This window comes from Scatophagus argus, chromosome 21 (assembly GCF_020382885.2).
Source record: "Scatophagus argus isolate fScaArg1 chromosome 21, fScaArg1.pri, whole genome shotgun sequence".
Classification (NCBI taxonomy): Eukaryota; Metazoa; Chordata; class Actinopteri; family Scatophagidae; genus Scatophagus; species Scatophagus argus.
Window position 1 is genome coordinate 19,832,699 of NC_058513.1, and position 18,622 is coordinate 19,851,320.

The following is an 18,622-nucleotide window of genomic DNA, read 5'->3' on the forward strand; positions in this document are numbered from 1 at the left end:
TGGTGGAGTGATTAATGTGAAAAATGCCCCCCCCCCCCCCTTCATTAGCCGGCTGAGAGGCCCTTGAGCAAGACACTTAACCCCCCAATATGCTCCCCGGGCGCTTGATGCTGCCCACTGCTCCTGTGTGTGTTTCACTGCATGTAATTTGCCGGGTGTTGCATGTGTGTGTTCAACTAAGGATGGGTCAAATGCAGAAGACGAATTCAGTGTGTGTATGTAAAAATATATATACTGCTAATAAAGTGATTCTGTCTGACGTCACCGACGTCAGCGTCGGCACGTCACTGGACCTGTCAACATGGCGTCTTCCTCCATCATTCGTCATCGCCCAGAATGAGAGCAGCGACAGTAGAGCAGAGAGACGACCGGGTAGTCGCCGGGCCGAGCGTCTCGCTTCCGGCCTGAGGGCTCCGGGTCCCGGTATGACAGTTCGAAGGACTCCGCTGCCCGCTCACCGAGCAGGAGGAGCCGCAGCGCGATTCGTGTCTGCCGAGCGGCGCTAACAGGATCCAGATAGATGAGTTCACGACTTCATGAGCGGAAACCAGTGGGGTGGACCTCCAGAATAAAGTGTAGTGTGAGAGGACAGCGGGATTCAAAATAAAACCTATAATATCACCCGGACGTTCAGTTAAATACAACCGGACCTTCAGAATAAAATCTGAGATGTGCGTTTGCTGTTATTCTGCATAGCTTCACACTGCAGTGGATGTTGGAATGAAATGGAAAGAAGCGATGATAAGTCACTGATAACTGAAAACAACGAGCCTTCACCATTTTGTCATCATCATCATCATCATCATCTCCTTTCCTCTGCTGATGTCATCACCTGGGATCGTGGTGCCGGTCCAGGCGCTCAGCGAGTCACATGTTCAGGAGACAGTGATGCAGTGTGGAGATCTCACCACCTGCACACTCTGCTCTAGGTCAGATGACAGCCTGCAAGGACCAATCAGATGCTGCTCTGACATCAGGGTGGCAGGTGTTGATCCAGGGGAGGAGCTTAATCTAAGAAATGATGACACTTTGACAGACGAGATCAGTCCAAATATGGAAATGAAATGTTCCTCAGCGTGCTCATACAGTGTAGCAGATGTTAACAGCTGTCACAGAGCGGAGGGTGATCGTCACTATGGGGGTGGGGCTGTTGGAGGGGCCATCCACCGCCTGGATAAGCCCACCTCTCAGGTAGACATAAACCCAGTGACCCTTACCTCTTGCTCTGACTCAGACACAGAGGAGGGTGACATGACCAGGGAGCCGCCGCCACCACCGCCAGGTGAGCTGAACCTGCCCACTGCTGCTGCTCTCCCCAGGAACACGTTCGAGTGCAGTTACCAGCACAGCACTCCGGGTCAGCTGGCACCGGAAGATGGAGGGTCAGAGTCTGAGCTGCAGTCCAAGAGGCCAGAAATCATGGAGTACTTCAGCAGGTAAATCAGGCAACAGGGTGATCAATAGAAACATCAGTCAGTGGTTGCTTTTGTTTTACGTCTTTATGTCTAATCATTGCTCTTTCAAGAGCTCCAGATGTTTTAATGGAGTCACTTTCTGAAAGATTCTTTACTTTGGGGCCATCTGGTGGTTGTATTGAGGACACTGAAGACACGAGGGCTCTCACTTTGTCAGTTTGAAACTTTATAAACTTTATACTATTTTGAATGGGTTCAAACTCGAGTAGAGGAGCCAAGCGAGCAGGTGAGTCCTCACAGGTCACATTGATAGATTTTATGAGTAATGAATAAAAAGTCATTTGTTCTGGGAACTGTGTGTGTGTGTGTGTGCAGCAGGAAGCAGCGGACTGTCAGTCACAGTGTTGCCGGGTGGAAGCTGTTTGGTAAAGTTCCTCCCAAACAGAGTCCCTCCAAACAGGCTCGGACCATCCAGCAGGTACTGATCTTCCTGTGAGGAAGTTAATCACTGACTTGTGATGTCAGAGTGTGATGACTTGGACGAGCACTCATCCTGTTTGTCCTCCAGTCACCTTCTTGCTGGCTCTCGTCTTCATTTATCTTCATGGCGACTGAGGTACATGATGTGATGTTATTACAGGAGTACGAGGCTCGGCAGGCTGCAGCCCGTAACTCTCCTACCCATCATGCCGCGGGGCAGCAGAGCAGGAGGAATGTGGAGTTTGAACCTCTGTCGACCACTGCACTGATCCTGCAGGACCGACCGCCGTAAGGCTGCTTCCCGTCTCTCTGTCTGTCCACTGTCTGCTTGTCAGTCACTTCCTGCCTGTCAGCCGAGAGTCTGCGGTGGCCATTTTGTGTCCTGACAGTTAGTTTTTGTCCAGGAACCTTCCAGCCAAGTCAGCAGAAGAGATGCAGAGACACAGAGAGCAGTACGAGCAGATGGTGGCTGGAGCCAAGAGGAGAGGTCTGTTTGTTTCAGCCTGCTGCATCTCCTGGCAGAGTTTGCTCTGACACTGTGTGAGTAAACCCTCCTGTTTGTCTGTCAGAGCTGAAGGAGGCTCAGAAGAGGCAGCAGCAGGTGAAGGACAGAATCAGACAGGAAGAGGTGATCTCCAACGCCACGCTGGTCTGGAACCAGCACATCCTGCCACACTGGGACACCATGTATGACCACTCTATGTGTGTGTGTGTGAGAGAGAGAGAGAGAGAGAGGCTTCGTGTACATTTACTATGAGTAAAACTGTATGTAAGATCCCATAACGATTACAAATCAGTTAAATCGTTGGTAGAGCGCAGTGAAATACTGCAGGGGCCATCTTTGTTTCTGTGGTGACATCAGAGGGTTTTTGTGGCCTTTCAGGAGGACGAGTCGTCGTGCTCGGGACCTGTGGTGGGGGGGTTTACCTCCCAGCATCCGAGGACGAGTCTGGAGCCTCTCCATCGGTAACGAGCTCAACATCACTGCAGGCAAGGACAACATGGAGGGCTTTCATTTATCCGATTTTCATTTCTGTCCCTACCCTTTACACTTTTGTGAAAAAAGTAAAAACCTTTTCCTCCTCCTTCCTCAGAGCTGTACGAGATCTTTCTGTCCAGAGCGGAGGAGAAGTGGAGGAACCTCAGTGAGACAGAGACTGACAGTAAGAAACAGCCTTAGTTTCACTTTTAAACTGACTCTCGAAGTTCAGGCAGATCTAATCTGGATGACTCACATGGTTTACCTGCAGATGGAGAGTCGCTTACTGATAAAGAGTCCAGTCTGGAGCTGATCACACAAGACATTTCCAGAACCTTCCACTCGCTCTGCGTCTTCCAGAAGGTGGGACAGTAGAGCTCAGGACAATAAATCATGACCTGCATGTTAATACAGAAGATACTTGTCAAACTCAAGAAACAGGAAGTCAATTCAAGCTTTTATTTTGAAGGGTGGTCCTTACCATGACCTGCTGCAAAACATTCTGGGAGCTTACACCTGCTACAGACCTGATGTGGGATATGTGAGTCACACACACACAAGGACTTGTTCTGAGGACACGACTCTTCACTTATCTCCTGAAAATGAACTGAAATGACCTTGAGTGACTTGGGACTCCTCACTTAGAGTGACTTAACCAGAATCTGTTTAGATGTGGAGGTCTTGAGTGACTCGAGACTCAACATAAACTTGAATTGATTTGGACTCACCTCTGTCGAGTGCCTTGAGGTTTGACATGCAGTTGTTTCAAGTAACTTGAAACTTGGACCCATATTTGACTTGAGACTCGACTTTGTGTCATGTGAATCTGGATTCAACTCAGACCGGTCTGTGGTAACTTCAGTGTATTATGGCATTGCGAGAACTTAGTGTGAGGAACTCAAGACTTGTCTCTTGTGTGATTTGAACTTGTGATCTGGACTGAAATAACTTGACATTAGGTAGACTTGTGAATTTGTGGATTGACATGACTCAGTACTTTTCTTGGACTAGAGACCTGACTTCGACATAACATCTGACTTAAGTATCTTGTCTAAAACAACATTAGGCATGTTCTTGCTGACTTAGACTGGTCTCAAGTGACTGGAGGCTTAATTTGAATTTGTTGCAGGGGACTTGAGATTTGACTGGGACTTGTTAAAGTGACTTGGACTTCACTGTGACTTCTCTCAAGTAAGTCTAAAGAGTTTACTTGTCTTAAGTGTCTTGTGACTTCACGTAAACCCATATGAGGTCATTTGAGACTTGGAGTGATATCAAGTGCCTTTGGACATGGGCATGCCTTGAATGACTTGAGATTCAACATGAACTAATTTCAGTTGACTTGAGACTTGAGTAGGACTTGTGTTGAATATCTTGAGACTTGGACCTGTTTTGGTGACTTGAGACTCTGAATCAATCTACCACGCCCCACCACTTTGTCTCCACCAGGTGCAGGGGATGTCCTCCACAGCCGCCATGCTGATCCTGAATATGGACGAAGTGGAAGCCTTCATCAGCTTCTCCAACCTGATCAACAGACCCTGTCAGTTGGCTTTTTACAGAGTGGACCACCAGCTGGTACACACACATTGGTTTTGTATGCCTGTGAGGTCCTAATCCAGACCATCAGTCAGCACAGCTAAATGCTAAGAACAACCCATTCTGTCTGTCTGTCTGTCTGTCTTTCTGTAGATGCTCAGGTATTTCAGGGCCTTCGAGGTCTTTTTCAAGGAGACTCTTCCTCATCTCTTCCTTCACTTCCAGTTTTTAGGTCTGACTCCTGACCTCTACCTCATGGACTGGTGAGTCTCTAGATTAAACCAGATCACAGACACGGTCAGCTGCCAGCCTAGCTTATCAACAAGGCTGGAAGCACAGGGAAGCTGCCCGTTAATTCAGGCATCAACAACACTAATTCAGTGCAACAAAGCAAAAACACCTTGACTTTACAAGGTACCAACAGTATGATGCATGAGACTTGAGAAAAACTAAACGCTCCTGAATACCACAGGAAGTTTACTCTGCTCTCCCTCCCCCAGGATCTTGTCTCTCTACACAAAGCCCCTCCCTCTGGACGTGGCATGCAGAGTCTGGGACATTTATTTTCGGGACGGGGAGGAGTTCCTGTTCAGGACAGCTCTGGGTATCCTGAGGCTCTACCAGGATGTCTTGCTGCACATGGACCTCATCAGCACTGGTGAGTGATTATCTCACCTGTGGTGACCTCAGTGACCTCATTCACACAATGACTAGATAGTGTTCAGAGGCATGAAACACCTGCAGATGAAAATTGCGACACCTGCATTGAAAAGATTTGTCGGGACTTGTTAGTTGACTTGGTCTCATATCAGGTGACTTGAGACTTGAATTAAGTAACGTGAGACTCAAATCTCACTTGTTTTGAATGATTTGCACTTTGACCAAGACTTGACATGCAAATTTGTCTTGTCTCAAGTAACTTGGACTCTTAAAACTTCATTCATGTCAAGACATGTGAGACTTCACTAGACCTGACACGTCACAAGAGACTTGAAAATTGACTTGGACCTGTCTTTACTGATGTGAGACTCACTGTGGACTTGGGATAACTTGAAACTCATCTTGCACTAAGCTACTTGAGACTCGGCTTGAACTTGTCTCCAGTGATTTAAAGCGTGAATGGTTATGAAGTACATTATCAGTACCTCACGTGTAGGTGCTGGGACTGACCCTTCTGGTCTTTGTGTCCTTCTCCAGCTCAGTTCTTGTCCCGCCTCCCCAATGAAGAGCTGCTCTCTGATAAGCTGTTCTCCTGCATCTCGGCCTCTCCGATGATGAGTGGGAACAGGAAGTGGGGCCTGGTGAGTCGCCTGACGGGCAAATTTATCACTTTGTAGAAGAAGATAAAAATGATAAGATGCTGCAGTGAAGATGCTTTTGTTGTTCCTTCTCAGGTTTTGTCTTCCTGCAGTGAATCAGAGAGGAGCTGCTCCTGATCCGCAGTCTGTTTCATTTGTTTCATATGAAAATGAGACGCAGTTGAAAGTGAGATGGATCATGGTCTGGATCATGGTTATAGGTGTCAGAAACAGACAAAAAAGTTTTGCTTTTTGTCTGTTTATTATTTTTCTGTGATAAAGCGTTCAACGATGAAGTTAAAGATGGTATGTGGATGCAAAATAAGACACTAAAACAAAATATGGATGAACAAACTCAGATATGTTTCTGTGTGTCAGCTCTTTGCTCTATACTGTATCATTTATAGAGAACTCTTTATTTTACTGTCTTTCTGTAAAAATCTGTAAATTTGTAAAGCAGTTTCTGGAAGGACATATTCACTTAATTGAATTAATATCAATTTCTATGTAGGTAAAAATTTAGTGAGGAGCAGCTCAGCTAAGCATGAGAAATCCAATGCAACTCAACATATTAAGATGCTAAAACTTCCAAAAACACATGAACAATGAGTAAATTTAATTTCTCTTGAAATGAACAACTCTTCTCCCTTCTCATTGTGTGTAATTACAGAGTTTAAAATCATGTGTTGTGTTTATTGTACGTGTTGATTGTTGTACAGTTACTGACACATGGACCAACAGACTGTTGTACTGTATTCATTAAAGCGTTGCATCGTAACAGTCGTTTGTTCGGTTTGTTGTGTGTGATTTGATCCCCCGCCGCTAGGGGCGCTGTTGCGTCACCAGAGGAGGTTTTCGGTTTAGTGTTTCCGGGTTATCGATCTCAGCCTGCATATCAACACGCGTGTGGAAACAAACTCCTTCTTTTCCACTAAAACCCACCGATAAAGCGGATTTCACTCTCCGACGGAGGCCGATAACACCTCGGTGTGAACCTGCGGAGTGAGACGTTGAGTTTCCGCCGCCATGGGTCCGGTGAGTTCACCGTAACCACTGATCATTATTTTGCTCTAATTAAAGTGCCTTTTAGCATAAGCAGCTGCACCAGACTGCATAGACAAATCTGCCAGTTTCCGTGGGTGTTTCGATGAAGTGGACATTTGTTTAATATGCCGAGGAGGAGTTAATATTAAGATGAGTCATTTCTGTCGTCTCTGTGAAGATTTGGTAGATTTTATTTCTTTATTCTGGTATGCATTCATAGGACAAATGTATAATTTCAGATATCATTTGTTTGGAGGCACATTACATTTATGACTTAAGTATTGTCATAATAAGCTAAGAAATTCAACATATTTGCTCATCTGTATTAACTCTGACAAAGGAACGCCTTCAAAATAAGAGCGTGTCTCATTGAAAGTTAAAACACACATAATATTACAGTTAAAGTTCTTTGTGTTTCTCTCATGGGAAATTTCTGCCGCTACGTTTATCACCGAGGATTTGTAGGGAAGACTTCGATTCCAGTGTGAAGGTCTAAGAAGAGTTAGACTCTAACTCCTGTTTCCTCTCCTTCCTGTCTCTCCTTCCTCCCTCCAGCCTCGGTCGAAGAAGCGCCGGCCGACATTCCGCCGCCTATTGAAGACGAGCGACGTGAAGCTGGAGAACAAGCTGAAGAACCGTCAACTGAAGCAGCAGAACGTCGCTAAGAAGCAGCGAAAAGAGCAGAAGAAGCTGAGACAAGCGGTGAAGGATGCGTCCATCAGAACGCCTCGTCCATTGGAGACATACAGGAAGAGACCTGGTGAGATGATGAGCTTCTGATTAGCTGATTGCTGTCAGATAAGATTTTCACCTTCAAAAAACAGAGTTGATCCTTCTGAAACAAGTTCCTCCTGTGGAGTTTGAAGCTCCAGCCTATGCAGGGAGTTTCCTGTGTTTAAATAAAATAATTTAAAACTGTAGAAAGACGTGAAGTTATGTGGTGAACTTGTAACTGAAGCCAGGGGTGGTGATGGGGGTTTCACACACATGATTGTGAGGCTGAAAATTCTCTGTAAACTTTCTGTGAACAAGGCTTCAGTTTCCAGTTTCTCAAATGTCTCAGATTTTCTTGTTTTCTGTTTTATTTTAATCGAAGTTCAGTGGACTTTTTCTCCCATGATGCACTGCTCCAAGTTGTTTTGCCTGTACTGATGAATGTTTCTGACAGAGGAAGAGGAGGATGAGGAGGAGTTTCTGGAGAGCCTGCCGACAGACATGATGGAGGATGAAGATCTGCAGCAGATGACCACCTTGGCGAGACAAGCCTCCTTCATCACCAGAGACCTATCGTCATGGTAACAGCAACACAAATGCACACCTTCAGTGGACCACAGCAGGATGTTTGATGTTATCTGCTTGTGGAAAACATTTGACAGATATGAGTGTAGATGTAGAAAACACACATACGCACACACACGCAGAGTGACCAAGGTGTGTTTGTTTGGTCTGCCGGGGCGTCCCAGCGGGCCGGTGCACAGTGGTAAGAAGCGCAGCTCGGAGGTGGTTCGCAGTTACGAAAAGGTTCCGAGGAAGATGGCGAGGACAGAAGAGAAGGAAGTCGTTCACCTGCTGCCAATCAAAGACAAGACGGGAGTCATCCCACAGAGTGTAGAGAGAGGTACGACACGTTGATCCACTGATTGATCCTCTGATTGATCCGATCAGTTAGAGAGTAAACGTCACTTCTGTTGTTTGTTTGCAGTTGTTAAAATGCAGCCAGAGGAGGAAGATGAGGAGGAAGACGCTGCTGATGGACAGGAGGACTGTGAAAACGGTGGGGATGACTTTTCGGCTGCATCGAGTTTTAGGTGGAGGTAAACGAGCCTCCATCGCTGCAGCGGCCTCTCACTCGAAGCCTTTTATTATGCCGTGAAGTCGCTTTCTGTAAACAGCGAATCAGTATTTTTAACCTTCACCTGTCCTGCAGTGATGTTCTCAGTCATCAACACTAAAGATTTCTGCTGTTTGACTTGTGTTCCCAGCAGCTTTACGCTCTGTGAGACTCAGCTGATGTTGTTTTGTGTGAGGACAGAAGAGAAGTGAATGCAGAGAAAAGGTTAAGCACAACTCTTTGCTGTTGGTTAGTTCTCTGAAGACAGACGGCGTCTCCACTGTGCTGCTGCTCCTCCTTTAGAAACCTGAAGCATAATATGTTTTGAGCTCACTTCGTTGGTGAGGAGATGCTGAATGTGTAAGGAGGTCAAACTTCCGCAGGTTCAGGGTCAATAAACACAAATAACTTATTTGTTTAAAAGAAATCTTTGAACAATAAACCTGATTTAAATGGATTTCATCATTCCTTGTTTATTTAAAATGTCTTTTTATTTCAGCTCATTTCATGCGAGCCCGCAGTTTTAATGATGCCTGTAATGTGTCCTCCTGTGCAGAGGGGGAGCCGGAGAGCTTTGCAGCACTGACACCAGAGCAGAGAGAACATCTCAGAGTTCACAAGATAAATGAGAAGAAACTGCGCATCGCTAGCCTGGGATCAGTCATTGTCTCAGACCCCTATGCTAATGTAAGACTGGACTGCCGGTGTGGGATCTGACACCTTTCATTGATATTTAGTGTGTTCTCAGCTGTTCAGAACTCATTTAACATGAAGTGTGTGTGATCAGATGAAGCGAGTGAAGGAGCTGCGAGGGATGCTGATGGAGTCGGACCCCTGTGTGGCCGTGACAGTCAGGAAGCTGGTGATGGTGTCTCTGATGGAGATCTTTAAAGACATCGCCCCCACCTACAGGATACGACCTCTGACCCCCGCAGAAAAGGCCGCCAAGGTAACCGTGTGTTTGTGTTTGATCCAGGCTGTTTGTGTCGGGTTAGGGTTAGGCACTCGAGTCATGCTGGACTGGATTTGAACGTATTCTGTGTTTTCAGGGAGAAGCTGCTTCGTTCTTCGTTCTAGTCACTCACTGAAAACTGCAGTAGTATTTTAAGGCTTCAGAAGTATGAGATACCTTAAAGTACCTGTAAAATCATCCTCTGAATCCTTGAATGTTCTCATTTGGTCGGTTGATTTGGTTTGCAGGTGAAGAAGGAGACTCAGCAACTCAGAGAGTTTGAAGAAGGTTTGGTCAGTCAGTACAAGTTCTACCTGGAGGACCTGGAGCAGACCATCAAAGGTACCCAACCTCACCAACACAAACATAATGTGACAGCAGGAGATACAGGTGCCACACCGCTGCCTTTGCCCTCCATCTTTAGACTGGAAGCAGAAGAAGAAGAAGCGCAGTCAGGCAGTGGGTTTGCAGTCGTACCGCGGCCTCGCTGAAGTTGCCATTCGTTGCCTGTGTGAGTTGCTACTTGCTCTGCCCCACTTCAACTTCCACAACAACATCATCGTTGTCCTCGTCCCGCTGATGAACGATCCCGCCAAGAATGTAAGAAACTGTTTCAGTGTCTTGCTGCTCAGGTTGCTCGGCGTCTTGTTGCTCACAGGTGTTGTGTTCAGCTGTCTCTGTGTGTTACAGGTGTCGGGTATGTGTTGCGATGCGTTCAGGAAGCTCTTCCAGCAGGACAAAGTGGGCACTGCTTCACTGGCCACCGTGCGGGTCATCTCCGGCCTCGTGAAGAGCCTCAACTACAACGTTGGGCCCCAGGTAACAAATCACACACGCCCAAACCACACAGCCAATGCTGTCAGGTCTGATTTCACCTGAGAGCACCTGCACAACCACAAGCTGATGCGACTGTAACCCCTCTCATCAGGTGCTGAGGACCCTGCTGAGTCTGAGGATAAAGGAGGTAGAGATGAAGAAGGACATCGAGGACACTGCACCAAAGAAGAAATTCATGAACAACAAAGAGAAGAGGAAGAACCTGTCGAGGATGCAGAGGAAGGTAAACCTCACGTTCATGAGTTCCTGCTGTTCCCCTACGGAGTCGCTGCTCGTCTTCGTTTTGGTTAGGGTTTCCACAAGCTCCTCAGCTGCTGGGAGAATCGAATGAAGCAACAAAACACACACAAGCTCTTTGACCACACTGCCTGAGCTCACCTGTGCACTTGGAATTAATGTGTGTGTGTGTGTGTGTGTGCGCGTGTGTGCGCGCAGTGGAAGAAGGCTGAGGAGAAGTTGGAGAAAGAGCTGCTGGAGGCTGAAGCATCAGAGAGCAAAGAGAAGAAGATCAAACTGGTGAGTCGAAAGCAGAGATTGAAGTTTGTCCCTAAAAAAAAAAAACAAAAAAAAAAAAACAAGAAAAAAAAAACTAAACTCCTCCTCATCTTCCTTCACGTCTTCCTCTTCATCTTCCTCTTCTTCATCCTCAGCACACAGAGACTCTGAACATCGTCTTCCTCATCTACTTCAGAATCTTAAAGAAAGCTCAGAAGTCTGTTCTGCTTCCTGCTGTGCTGGAGGGACTGGCCAAGTATGACACACAGGCACACACACTCACTCACACACTCACACACACACTCACACACACACGTACAGCACTGTAATACTTACTGTGATGATGACTTCCGTTCAGGTTTGCACATCTGATCAACCTGGAGTTTTTTGACGACCTGCTCAACGTGCTGCAGAATCTCATCCAATCAGGAGTGAGTATTTCCCTGAACTCCGCCCACTTACCCAGCTGTACTCGCTGACACAAACAGATTGATTGTATTGATTGGCCTGATTTGACCTCTGCAGGATCGGACCAATCAGGAGAGTCTCCACTGCATCCAGACTGTCTTCACCGTCCTGTCAGGACAAGGTGAGTGTGAGAGTGTGTGTTTGAGTGAGTGTGAGTGTGTGTGAGAGTGTGTTTCACCTGAAGTTTCATGTTTCTGTTGGTTTCAGGTGATGTTCTGAACGTTGACCCGCTCAACTTTTATTCTCAGCTTTACAAAATGCTGCTGAGGCTCAACGCAGGTGAGACACGTCAGCACGTTTCAGTGCAGATTCCATGTTAACACACATTCAGAAGGTAAACACTGTGTGACACACACAGACTGTCTCTTCATTTCGACTTGAAAGCTGCTGTCTGTCTCAGGGGCATCCAATGATGACATCATCATCGTGCTGCAGTGCCTGGATGCCATGTTGACTCGCCGCAAGAAGCAAGTGACCCTGCAGAGGGCGATGGCCTTTGTTAAACGACTGAGCACGCTCAGTCTGCACGTGCTGCCCAATGCCAGCGTGGGAATCCTCGCTTCCAACAGAGCTGCTGTGCATGTGAGTGTGTGTGTGTGTCTGAATTATCCTGACAGCATAGTAAAGCGATCTTAATGTACCACAGTGTCAGGGTACTGAGTGTGTGTGTGAAGAGCTGTTGTCTTCTGTGCTCGAAGAGAACAGGTGGTAGGAGGACACACAGTCTTAGCTCTGCTCTGATTGGTTGAACTTAAACAAATGAAACTGAGTGGAGGACCTGACCTGGTGTAAAAGGAGAGCGAGAGTCCGTCGGCTGAGTCCAGACTCTGACTGCACTCAGCCAGTGGCTCAGAAAGAGATCTGTACTGTTGAATCAACATGATAACACTGTGCCTACCTAAACATGTGTGTGTGCATCTGTGTGTGTGTGTGTGTGTGTGTGTGTGTGTGTTTCAGGCCTTCCCCAAGTGTGACTTCCTGTTGGATAATGAAGTTCAGGGCAGTGGGCTGTACCTGCCAGAGCTGGACGAACCTGAACACTGCAATGTCCAGAACACAGCTCTGTGGGAGCTACTCACACTACAGGTACACACACACACACACACACACACACACACACACACACACATACACACACTGCAGGTGTCTAACTCAACAGTGTGTGGCGGCACCCTGTGTGTTCACAGAAACATTACCACCCGGTCGTGCGGCGGTTTGCGGACCACCTGAGTCGGGGAGCTCCCAGTGAAGGCTCAGCAGCGCTCAGTGTGGAACTGAGCCGCAGGTACACGTCAGCACAGCAACACGTCAGCATGTTAACACGTTAAAGGTTTTCACAGCACCAGTGGATCTGGATCTGGTCTGTGAGCAGGCCATTGAACAGTTCAGCGCAGTCGGTCAGGTGGCTTCATGCACTGAGAGGAAGTCAGGGGCGTTTGTTTCGATGCAGTGGATCTCCCTGCTGATACAGATGTAACAAAACTGGTTTTCCTTGATCAGCTGCTTCAGTGTGTGTGTGTGTGTGTGTGTGTGTGTTCAGGTCTCCAGTGGAGCTGTTTAATGTCTATAGCGTGAAAGACATGACCTTTAACCCCCCTGTAGCCCCACCCAGCAGCAAGAAGAAGGTATGAAAACCAAGGGCACTTTGATTGTTGAACAGAATCTTTCAGTTCACTCAATATTAACTCACTGATTATTGATTAATCTCATGTTTGATTTGTCAGTAAAGCTGTTTCTTTTTTTTCATTTATCAGGATCGTTTTGTGATCGGAGCGACACTGTTGGATGAAGAGCTGCAGAGACGAGCTGAGAGCATCCTGAACGCCGCTGAGGAGGCGGAGCTGGACTTTAATACAACTGGCACACACATGAACACACACACTGATCACTGACACACACACAGATGTCACCCTCTGTCTGAGGGAATTAAAATAAAAATCTTTTCTTATAAATCTTGTTCCTCTGTCCTGGTGTGTCTTCTATCACTCTGTTCGTTGGTTTGTGGTTGTAACATCATCATGCTGGATGACAAAACGATTTGATATTCTGTGCTTCAGCAGAGAAAATGCAAGAATCGCGAGTCCTGAATGAGACCCAAAAATGTATTTTTAACGGTGGCTGCAGTTCCTGTTCAGTCCATCAGGGGGCTCCCCAGAACAACATAAAAAACCTTTAAAAACTTCATTGTCAGTATATTTTTACATATACTGAAATTTTTTCTCTCCATTTAATCCATCAATGATGGAAACACAACATGCAGTGAAACACAGGAGCAGTGGGCTGCCATGTCAGGTTCTTGAGAAGCAATTGTGGGGGTTAAGTGCCTTGCTCAAGGGCACATCAGCTGATTAATAGGTGGGGGAAAGCATTGATCAATCACTCCACAACACCCACTCCAGGGAATTCAACCAGCGACCCTCCAGCCACAGCTGCTGTATGAACACGTGAGGGAGAAATTCCAAAATGAAGTAAGATACTAAACACACAAGTCTTGAAGCCAGAAGACGGTGCTGAGGCTGTGATGTCACACAGGTAGTCTATTCTCATTGGTTTGCAGAAGACTTTGTGTTCAGATTTGTCAGAGCTCAGTCTGACAGGCGTGACTGGCTGTTCAGGGGAAAAACCACAGTACCTTTCGGTCAGTCATGTGCTTTTTGCTTTCCATTCCTCTATTAGGTGCTGACGTCTCTGTGGAGAGCAGGAAGAGTCCTTATAAGGGCGTGCAGAGGGCGGCGCTGAGCGCATGAATGCAAAGGTAACGAAACTCTGGTGCTCACTTTGGACTCAGACTCAGATCTGACAGTAGGATGTTGCTGCAGCCTCTCTGGAACTTTGTCCTGGGACACTCCTCCCTCCTGCGCTCACCTTTCTTCCCTGTGTTCTTCTCCATGTCCATCTACCTGTCCTTCTGCCTGCCCTTCCTGCTGATGGACGTGCTGTCCTCCAGGTCGGCTCTGGTGCGCAGGTACAAGCTGCAGCCTCACAGCTCCATGAGCTGGGCCTCGGCATGGAGCTGCCTGGCTCTGACGCTCTACAATCACATGGTCTTCATCTTCCCACTGACGGTGGTGCACTGGTACCTGAGGCCTGTCCACCTGCCCAATGAGGCCCCGCCTCTTCCTCGCCTGCTGGCTCAAGTGCTGGTCTGCCTGCTGCTCTTTGACTTCCAGAGCTTCACCTGGCACCTGCTGCACCACAAAGTTCCCTGGCTCTACCGAAGCTTCCACAAGGTTTGTATCCGAACGCTCTTCTGTTCATCCTCTGTGACCGGTCAGCACTTCTTATTTCAATTTTTTCAATTCAGTTTACTTAAATAGTGTCAATTAACAAGAAAAGATATCTCATGACTCTTTCCAATTGCATTGTATGAATTGCATCATTGTTTAGTGGTGATGACTTCACATGAGACAGGTTTTCCATGGAGGTAGAAGGACAGTCTGTTCTGAGCTCATCAGAAAAATACATCAGAACTAAAATAAAAAATATTAATTAATATTAATAACAAATATTTTGAGGTCTTGTTCCCATGGCCTTCTTTCTTGTTTTTCTGACATCTGAAACATGAGTTGTGTTGTTGCTCCACCCTCATGTTTCCTGTTGTTCTCCCGCACCAGGTGCACCACACCTACACCTCCACCTCTGCCCTCACCACAGAGTACTCCGGGGCCTGGGAGACCCTCAGTCTGGGCTTCTTTGCAGCCGTCAACCCCTTGCTTCTGGGCTGCCACCCGCTCACTGAGCTCAGCTTCTTCCTGGTGAACATCTGGCTGTCAGTGGAGGACCACTGTGGCTACGACCTGCCCTGTGCCACCCACCGCCTGGTGCCACTGGGACTGTATGGAGGGGCCCGGCACCACGACATCCACCACCTCAAGTCCAATTGTAACTTCGCCCCTTACTTCACGCACTGGGACCGGCTGGCTGGGACTCTGTTCACACACTAAGACTGAAGTCCCGATGGAGCTGCTGATGGACTGATGGAGACGTTTCTGACCTGAACAGTTTGTTTGAACGAAGGTTATCTTTTACATTAAAAGACTGAAGTGTCACACACTGTAAGTAGGGCTGTTCATTTATCCATGTATTTATTTATTTATTTATTTTTTTATCAAAGTATTGAACTGGCACTGAAGTGTTGACCAGAAGGTTTTTCTGAAATACTGAAAAGTTTACCTCGATGAGAAAGGTGCACCGAAGGAAATGACTACTGAACCGTGATGAAGGAGACGATGTTTCTGCTGGAGTGAAACATATTCAGAAGGTTTTGGAGGAAGATGATGCATGAATGAAATGTAAAAAAACAGTATTATTTTTTATTCACTGGCAATAAACTTTGTGAACCAAACTGAAGCAGTTGTTTCTTGTTTTGTTTCAGCTTCCACAAAGTTTCCCTGCCACTCGCTGCTAAAATCTGAGTGTCACAGGTTTTTATAAAATTTATTGGTCACTTTCTGATCATAAGTCATAACAAGAAGAAGCAAACAAGTAAGCATCCATTCATCCAGACATCATTCACAATTTGTTTCAGGTTATCTGGGGTCAACTCAGAGTTTTCTCTAAAACTGTGACCTTTCAGTCAACTTTTAAGTTCTTTCCACTGAGTTTCAGTTTTTATTGTATCCCTCATGAAAATCTGCCAGACAAACTCAGATCTGCAGATACGAGCTGCAGGAGGACTCGTGTTTGATAGATGAAGAGTTTCACCAAAACTGAGTGACCTGCTCAGAGAATTTCCATGTTGATTACAAAGACTGTGTGTGTGTGTGTGTGTTGGAATAATGACTCAGACTGCTGCTCAAACACCATCTTTGTTCTTTAATCTTTTCATTGTTTTATGCTCTTTCCTGCCAGCCTGACTGTCGAGCTGAAACCACTCAGGGTGTAAAGAGTTTATGAAGCTTCTGAACTCTTTATACGACCAACTGGATGTTCGACTGACTGACTCTTTAATGCAGGAAAAACTCAGGCAGCAAAAAGTGGCTTTGAGTTCGTTTTGTCCTGTTTTCTCTTGCCGTCGGAAACGTGTATGATAGGGAAGAGGGAGACGGGTATGACGGTTTGGTTTCCGGGCGGATGGAGAAGTTTGTGTAATCACTGAGCCCATGAGAAAGGAACAGAAAGAGTCTGACTTTCACCAGCAGTCAAACACAATGTACTGCATGTACTGTGTGTACTACATGTACTTAAACACGCCAACAAGCAGGATGAAATGGCACAAAGTTCACAGTTTTGTCACTGTCAACTAATTCAATTCAGCTTATTCATATAGCGCCAATTCACAACAGACGCTGTCTCATGACACTTTCCAATTAGAGCAGGTCGAGACCAAACTCTTTAATTCTTAAATTTTCAAACTCAAACTCATACTTACCTGTCAGGGGAGATGCCATGATCAAGAAGGTGGTTCACCCAGGGCGAGGCTTGGCCATTGCACTCCGGTTGTGCTGACCCCTGCGAATTCCCCAAATGTGGGAATCTCGACTGCATAATTTGTGGTAGTGCGGGACTGCGTTTGCACTCTTTCGGGGAAGCCGTGGCCTAGAGGTTGGAGAAGCGGTTTGTGATTGGAAGGTCGCAGGTTCGATTCCCTGTGATTAATAATGCCCCCCCACACAATTATCCATCTGATGTACCGAGAGAGACAGACAGACAGGCAGACAGAGAGGGAGAGATGAGGGTGGGAGGTGTCATCATCTGTGTTAAACAGAACAAAGAGTTCAGTGTTTCACAATATAAATGTCAGAAGTGAGTCAACAGAAACATCTCAGAGATCACTTAAGAGTCTTCAGAAGTCCCCGGTCCAAAGAGGTTTAGTCCCTGTCTCTAATGGCAGTCCACGTCCCATCCACAGGTCCAGTCAGACCAGCAGGTTCAACCGCAAGTATTTACACCATTTCATGGAGTTAAAACATGAGTAGTAAAAGTACACAAGTTTTCTGAGCTTCACGTAGTAGTCAACAACTGCTGCCTGAAAATGCCTGTACTGCAGTCAAACATAAAGTAAGAGCAGAAGAAGAGTGACATGATGACAGGGGGGAGATGTGATGGTGAGTCAGAGGGGAGGCAGCGACCTCCTCATCACACCTGAGCAACAGGAAGCTGACAGCACACAGGAAGTCATGGGAAATCACAGTTTTACTCTGGACTGAAAACAAAGGAATCCAACAAGCAAAATCGAAACAGCCAGAATTAGAATTCAGAATTAAAGCCGTGAGGAGGTAACAAGCTCAGTGAGAGCAGAAACCCTCAGAGAGGAAGTGAGTCCGCTTACTGGAATAAAGTTCAACAAAGTTCAGCTGTGTGAACCTCCACGGAGGGGAGGAAACACTCAGACCCTGACCCGTCACACAGCAGGAAAGCCGAGAGCACAAACACTTTAAGGTTAACAGTCGGATTAACGATAAACCAGATGAACAGTTTGAGCACAGAAGTCTGCTCAGAGCTGGTGACAAAGATGCAGTTTGTTTTCTTAACCTGAAACATGAAGAAAAACAACACGTCTGTTCTGTCTGTGCTGTACAGACTGAGTGCTGCCTAACATTCATGTGTGTGCTTCCTCTCTCTTAGTCTGGACTCTGATCAGGGTCTGGAACAGAGTCTTTAAGACACCAGTGGTCCAGAGGATCAATAAGATGTGTGCTTTTAGTCCTCGATGAGCAGTAAAGTAAGTAAGTAAAAAAAAAAGAAAGAAAAGAGAGCTGGCTGCTCCGCTGTAGACTTCAGAGGAAGAAGAACTGCTGTGAAAATCATCAGGTGTCCCCCGTCTTCTCTGGAGGACATTGCCAGCTCCAGGTGTCTCAGCAGAGTCAGGAACATTTTAAGGGACATGAACTGTTTGCCGTCTTGTCCTCTGAGCGGAGATACAGGAGCCTGAGAAGCAGGACTACCAGACTGAAAAACGACTTTTACCCCTGGGTCATCTGAACTGTACAGGCTGCTAATTCGTAATTATGTACAATAATTTGTATTTTAAACAACACGGTATTTTTAAATTACATATAACTTATTGCCCTTATAGCTGTATGATTGTGGATATTGGTGGCTGTGTGAATGGAGCTCTTTCGTCTTTTATGTTTTGCACTGTTTCAAATAAGGGACTTGTCAATAAAACCTTCATTCATTCACCTTTTGATGACGTGACATTCAGGTGACAGTGAGCGAACTCGTCCTGACAGCTTCAGGCTTTATACATCATGGATGTACAAAATTCTGCCTCCGTTCTCCATGTCTTCAGAGTCTTGTCCACGTTGCTTCAGTGTTCGAGCTCACGTCCACACAGAGGCC

General features: G+C 46.4%; 3 protein-coding genes and 1 non-coding gene across 6 annotated transcripts; all 4 read left to right on the forward strand.

Annotated features, from left to right (window-relative positions):
• The first annotated feature begins 132 nt into the window (after positions 1-132).
• On the forward strand, positions 133-6,494 carry LOC124052629 (TBC1 domain family member 12-like). Of its 2 annotated transcripts, XM_046377103.1 has the most exons (14): positions 133-1,436; positions 1,791-1,893; positions 2,056-2,183; positions 2,300-2,382; positions 2,465-2,582; positions 2,779-2,885; positions 2,990-3,058; positions 3,146-3,237; positions 3,344-3,415; positions 4,324-4,452; positions 4,567-4,676; positions 4,914-5,071; positions 5,611-5,714; positions 5,808-6,494. In XM_046377103.1, the coding sequence occupies exons 1-14, from the start codon at positions 823-825 to the stop codon at positions 5,847-5,849; spliced, it is 1,929 nt and encodes a 642-aa protein (XP_046233059.1). In that variant the 5' UTR covers positions 133-822; the 3' UTR covers positions 5,850-6,494. The 2 variants fall into 2 exon arrangements, with proteins under 2 accessions (XP_046233059.1, XP_046233060.1); XM_046377104.1 differs by lacking the exons at positions 5,611-5,714; positions 5,808-6,494 and having other exon boundaries at positions 4,324-4,417; positions 4,914-5,055.
• Positions 6,495-6,596: 102 nt separating this feature from the next.
• noc3l (NOC3-like DNA replication regulator) lies at positions 6,597-13,295 on the forward strand. Its single transcript, XM_046377102.1, has 21 exons — positions 6,597-6,746; positions 7,311-7,515; positions 7,924-8,050; positions 8,219-8,373; positions 8,458-8,529; positions 9,143-9,273; positions 9,374-9,535; positions 9,787-9,880; positions 9,963-10,138; positions 10,229-10,357; positions 10,467-10,598; positions 10,811-10,891; positions 11,026-11,126; positions 11,229-11,301; positions 11,396-11,459; positions 11,546-11,617; positions 11,739-11,920; positions 12,296-12,424; positions 12,526-12,623; positions 12,879-12,963; positions 13,093-13,295. Exons 1-21 carry the CDS (start codon positions 6,738-6,740, stop codon positions 13,228-13,230), a joined length of 2,415 nt encoding a protein of 804 aa, XP_046233058.1. The 5' UTR covers positions 6,597-6,737; the 3' UTR covers positions 13,231-13,295.
• Positions 13,296-13,939: 644 nt separating this feature from the next.
• ch25h (cholesterol 25-hydroxylase) lies at positions 13,940-15,688 on the forward strand. 2 transcript variants are annotated; one of them, XM_046377106.1, is made up of 3 exons: positions 13,940-14,093; positions 14,286-14,568; positions 14,953-15,688. In XM_046377106.1, the coding sequence occupies exons 1-3, from the start codon at positions 14,086-14,088 to the stop codon at positions 15,280-15,282; spliced, it is 621 nt and encodes a 206-aa protein (XP_046233062.1). In that variant the 5' UTR covers positions 13,940-14,085; the 3' UTR covers positions 15,283-15,688. The 2 variants fall into 2 exon arrangements, with proteins under 2 accessions (XP_046233062.1, XP_046233061.1); XM_046377105.1 differs by lacking the exon at positions 13,940-14,093 and having other exon boundaries at positions 14,103-14,568.
• A 1,013-nt stretch (positions 15,689-16,701) lies between these two features.
• LOC124053303 lies at positions 16,702-16,865 on the forward strand. Its single transcript, XR_006842132.1, has one exon. It is a non-coding gene; the product is annotated as a U1 spliceosomal RNA (small nuclear RNA).
• Positions 16,866-18,622: the final 1,757 nt, after the last annotated feature.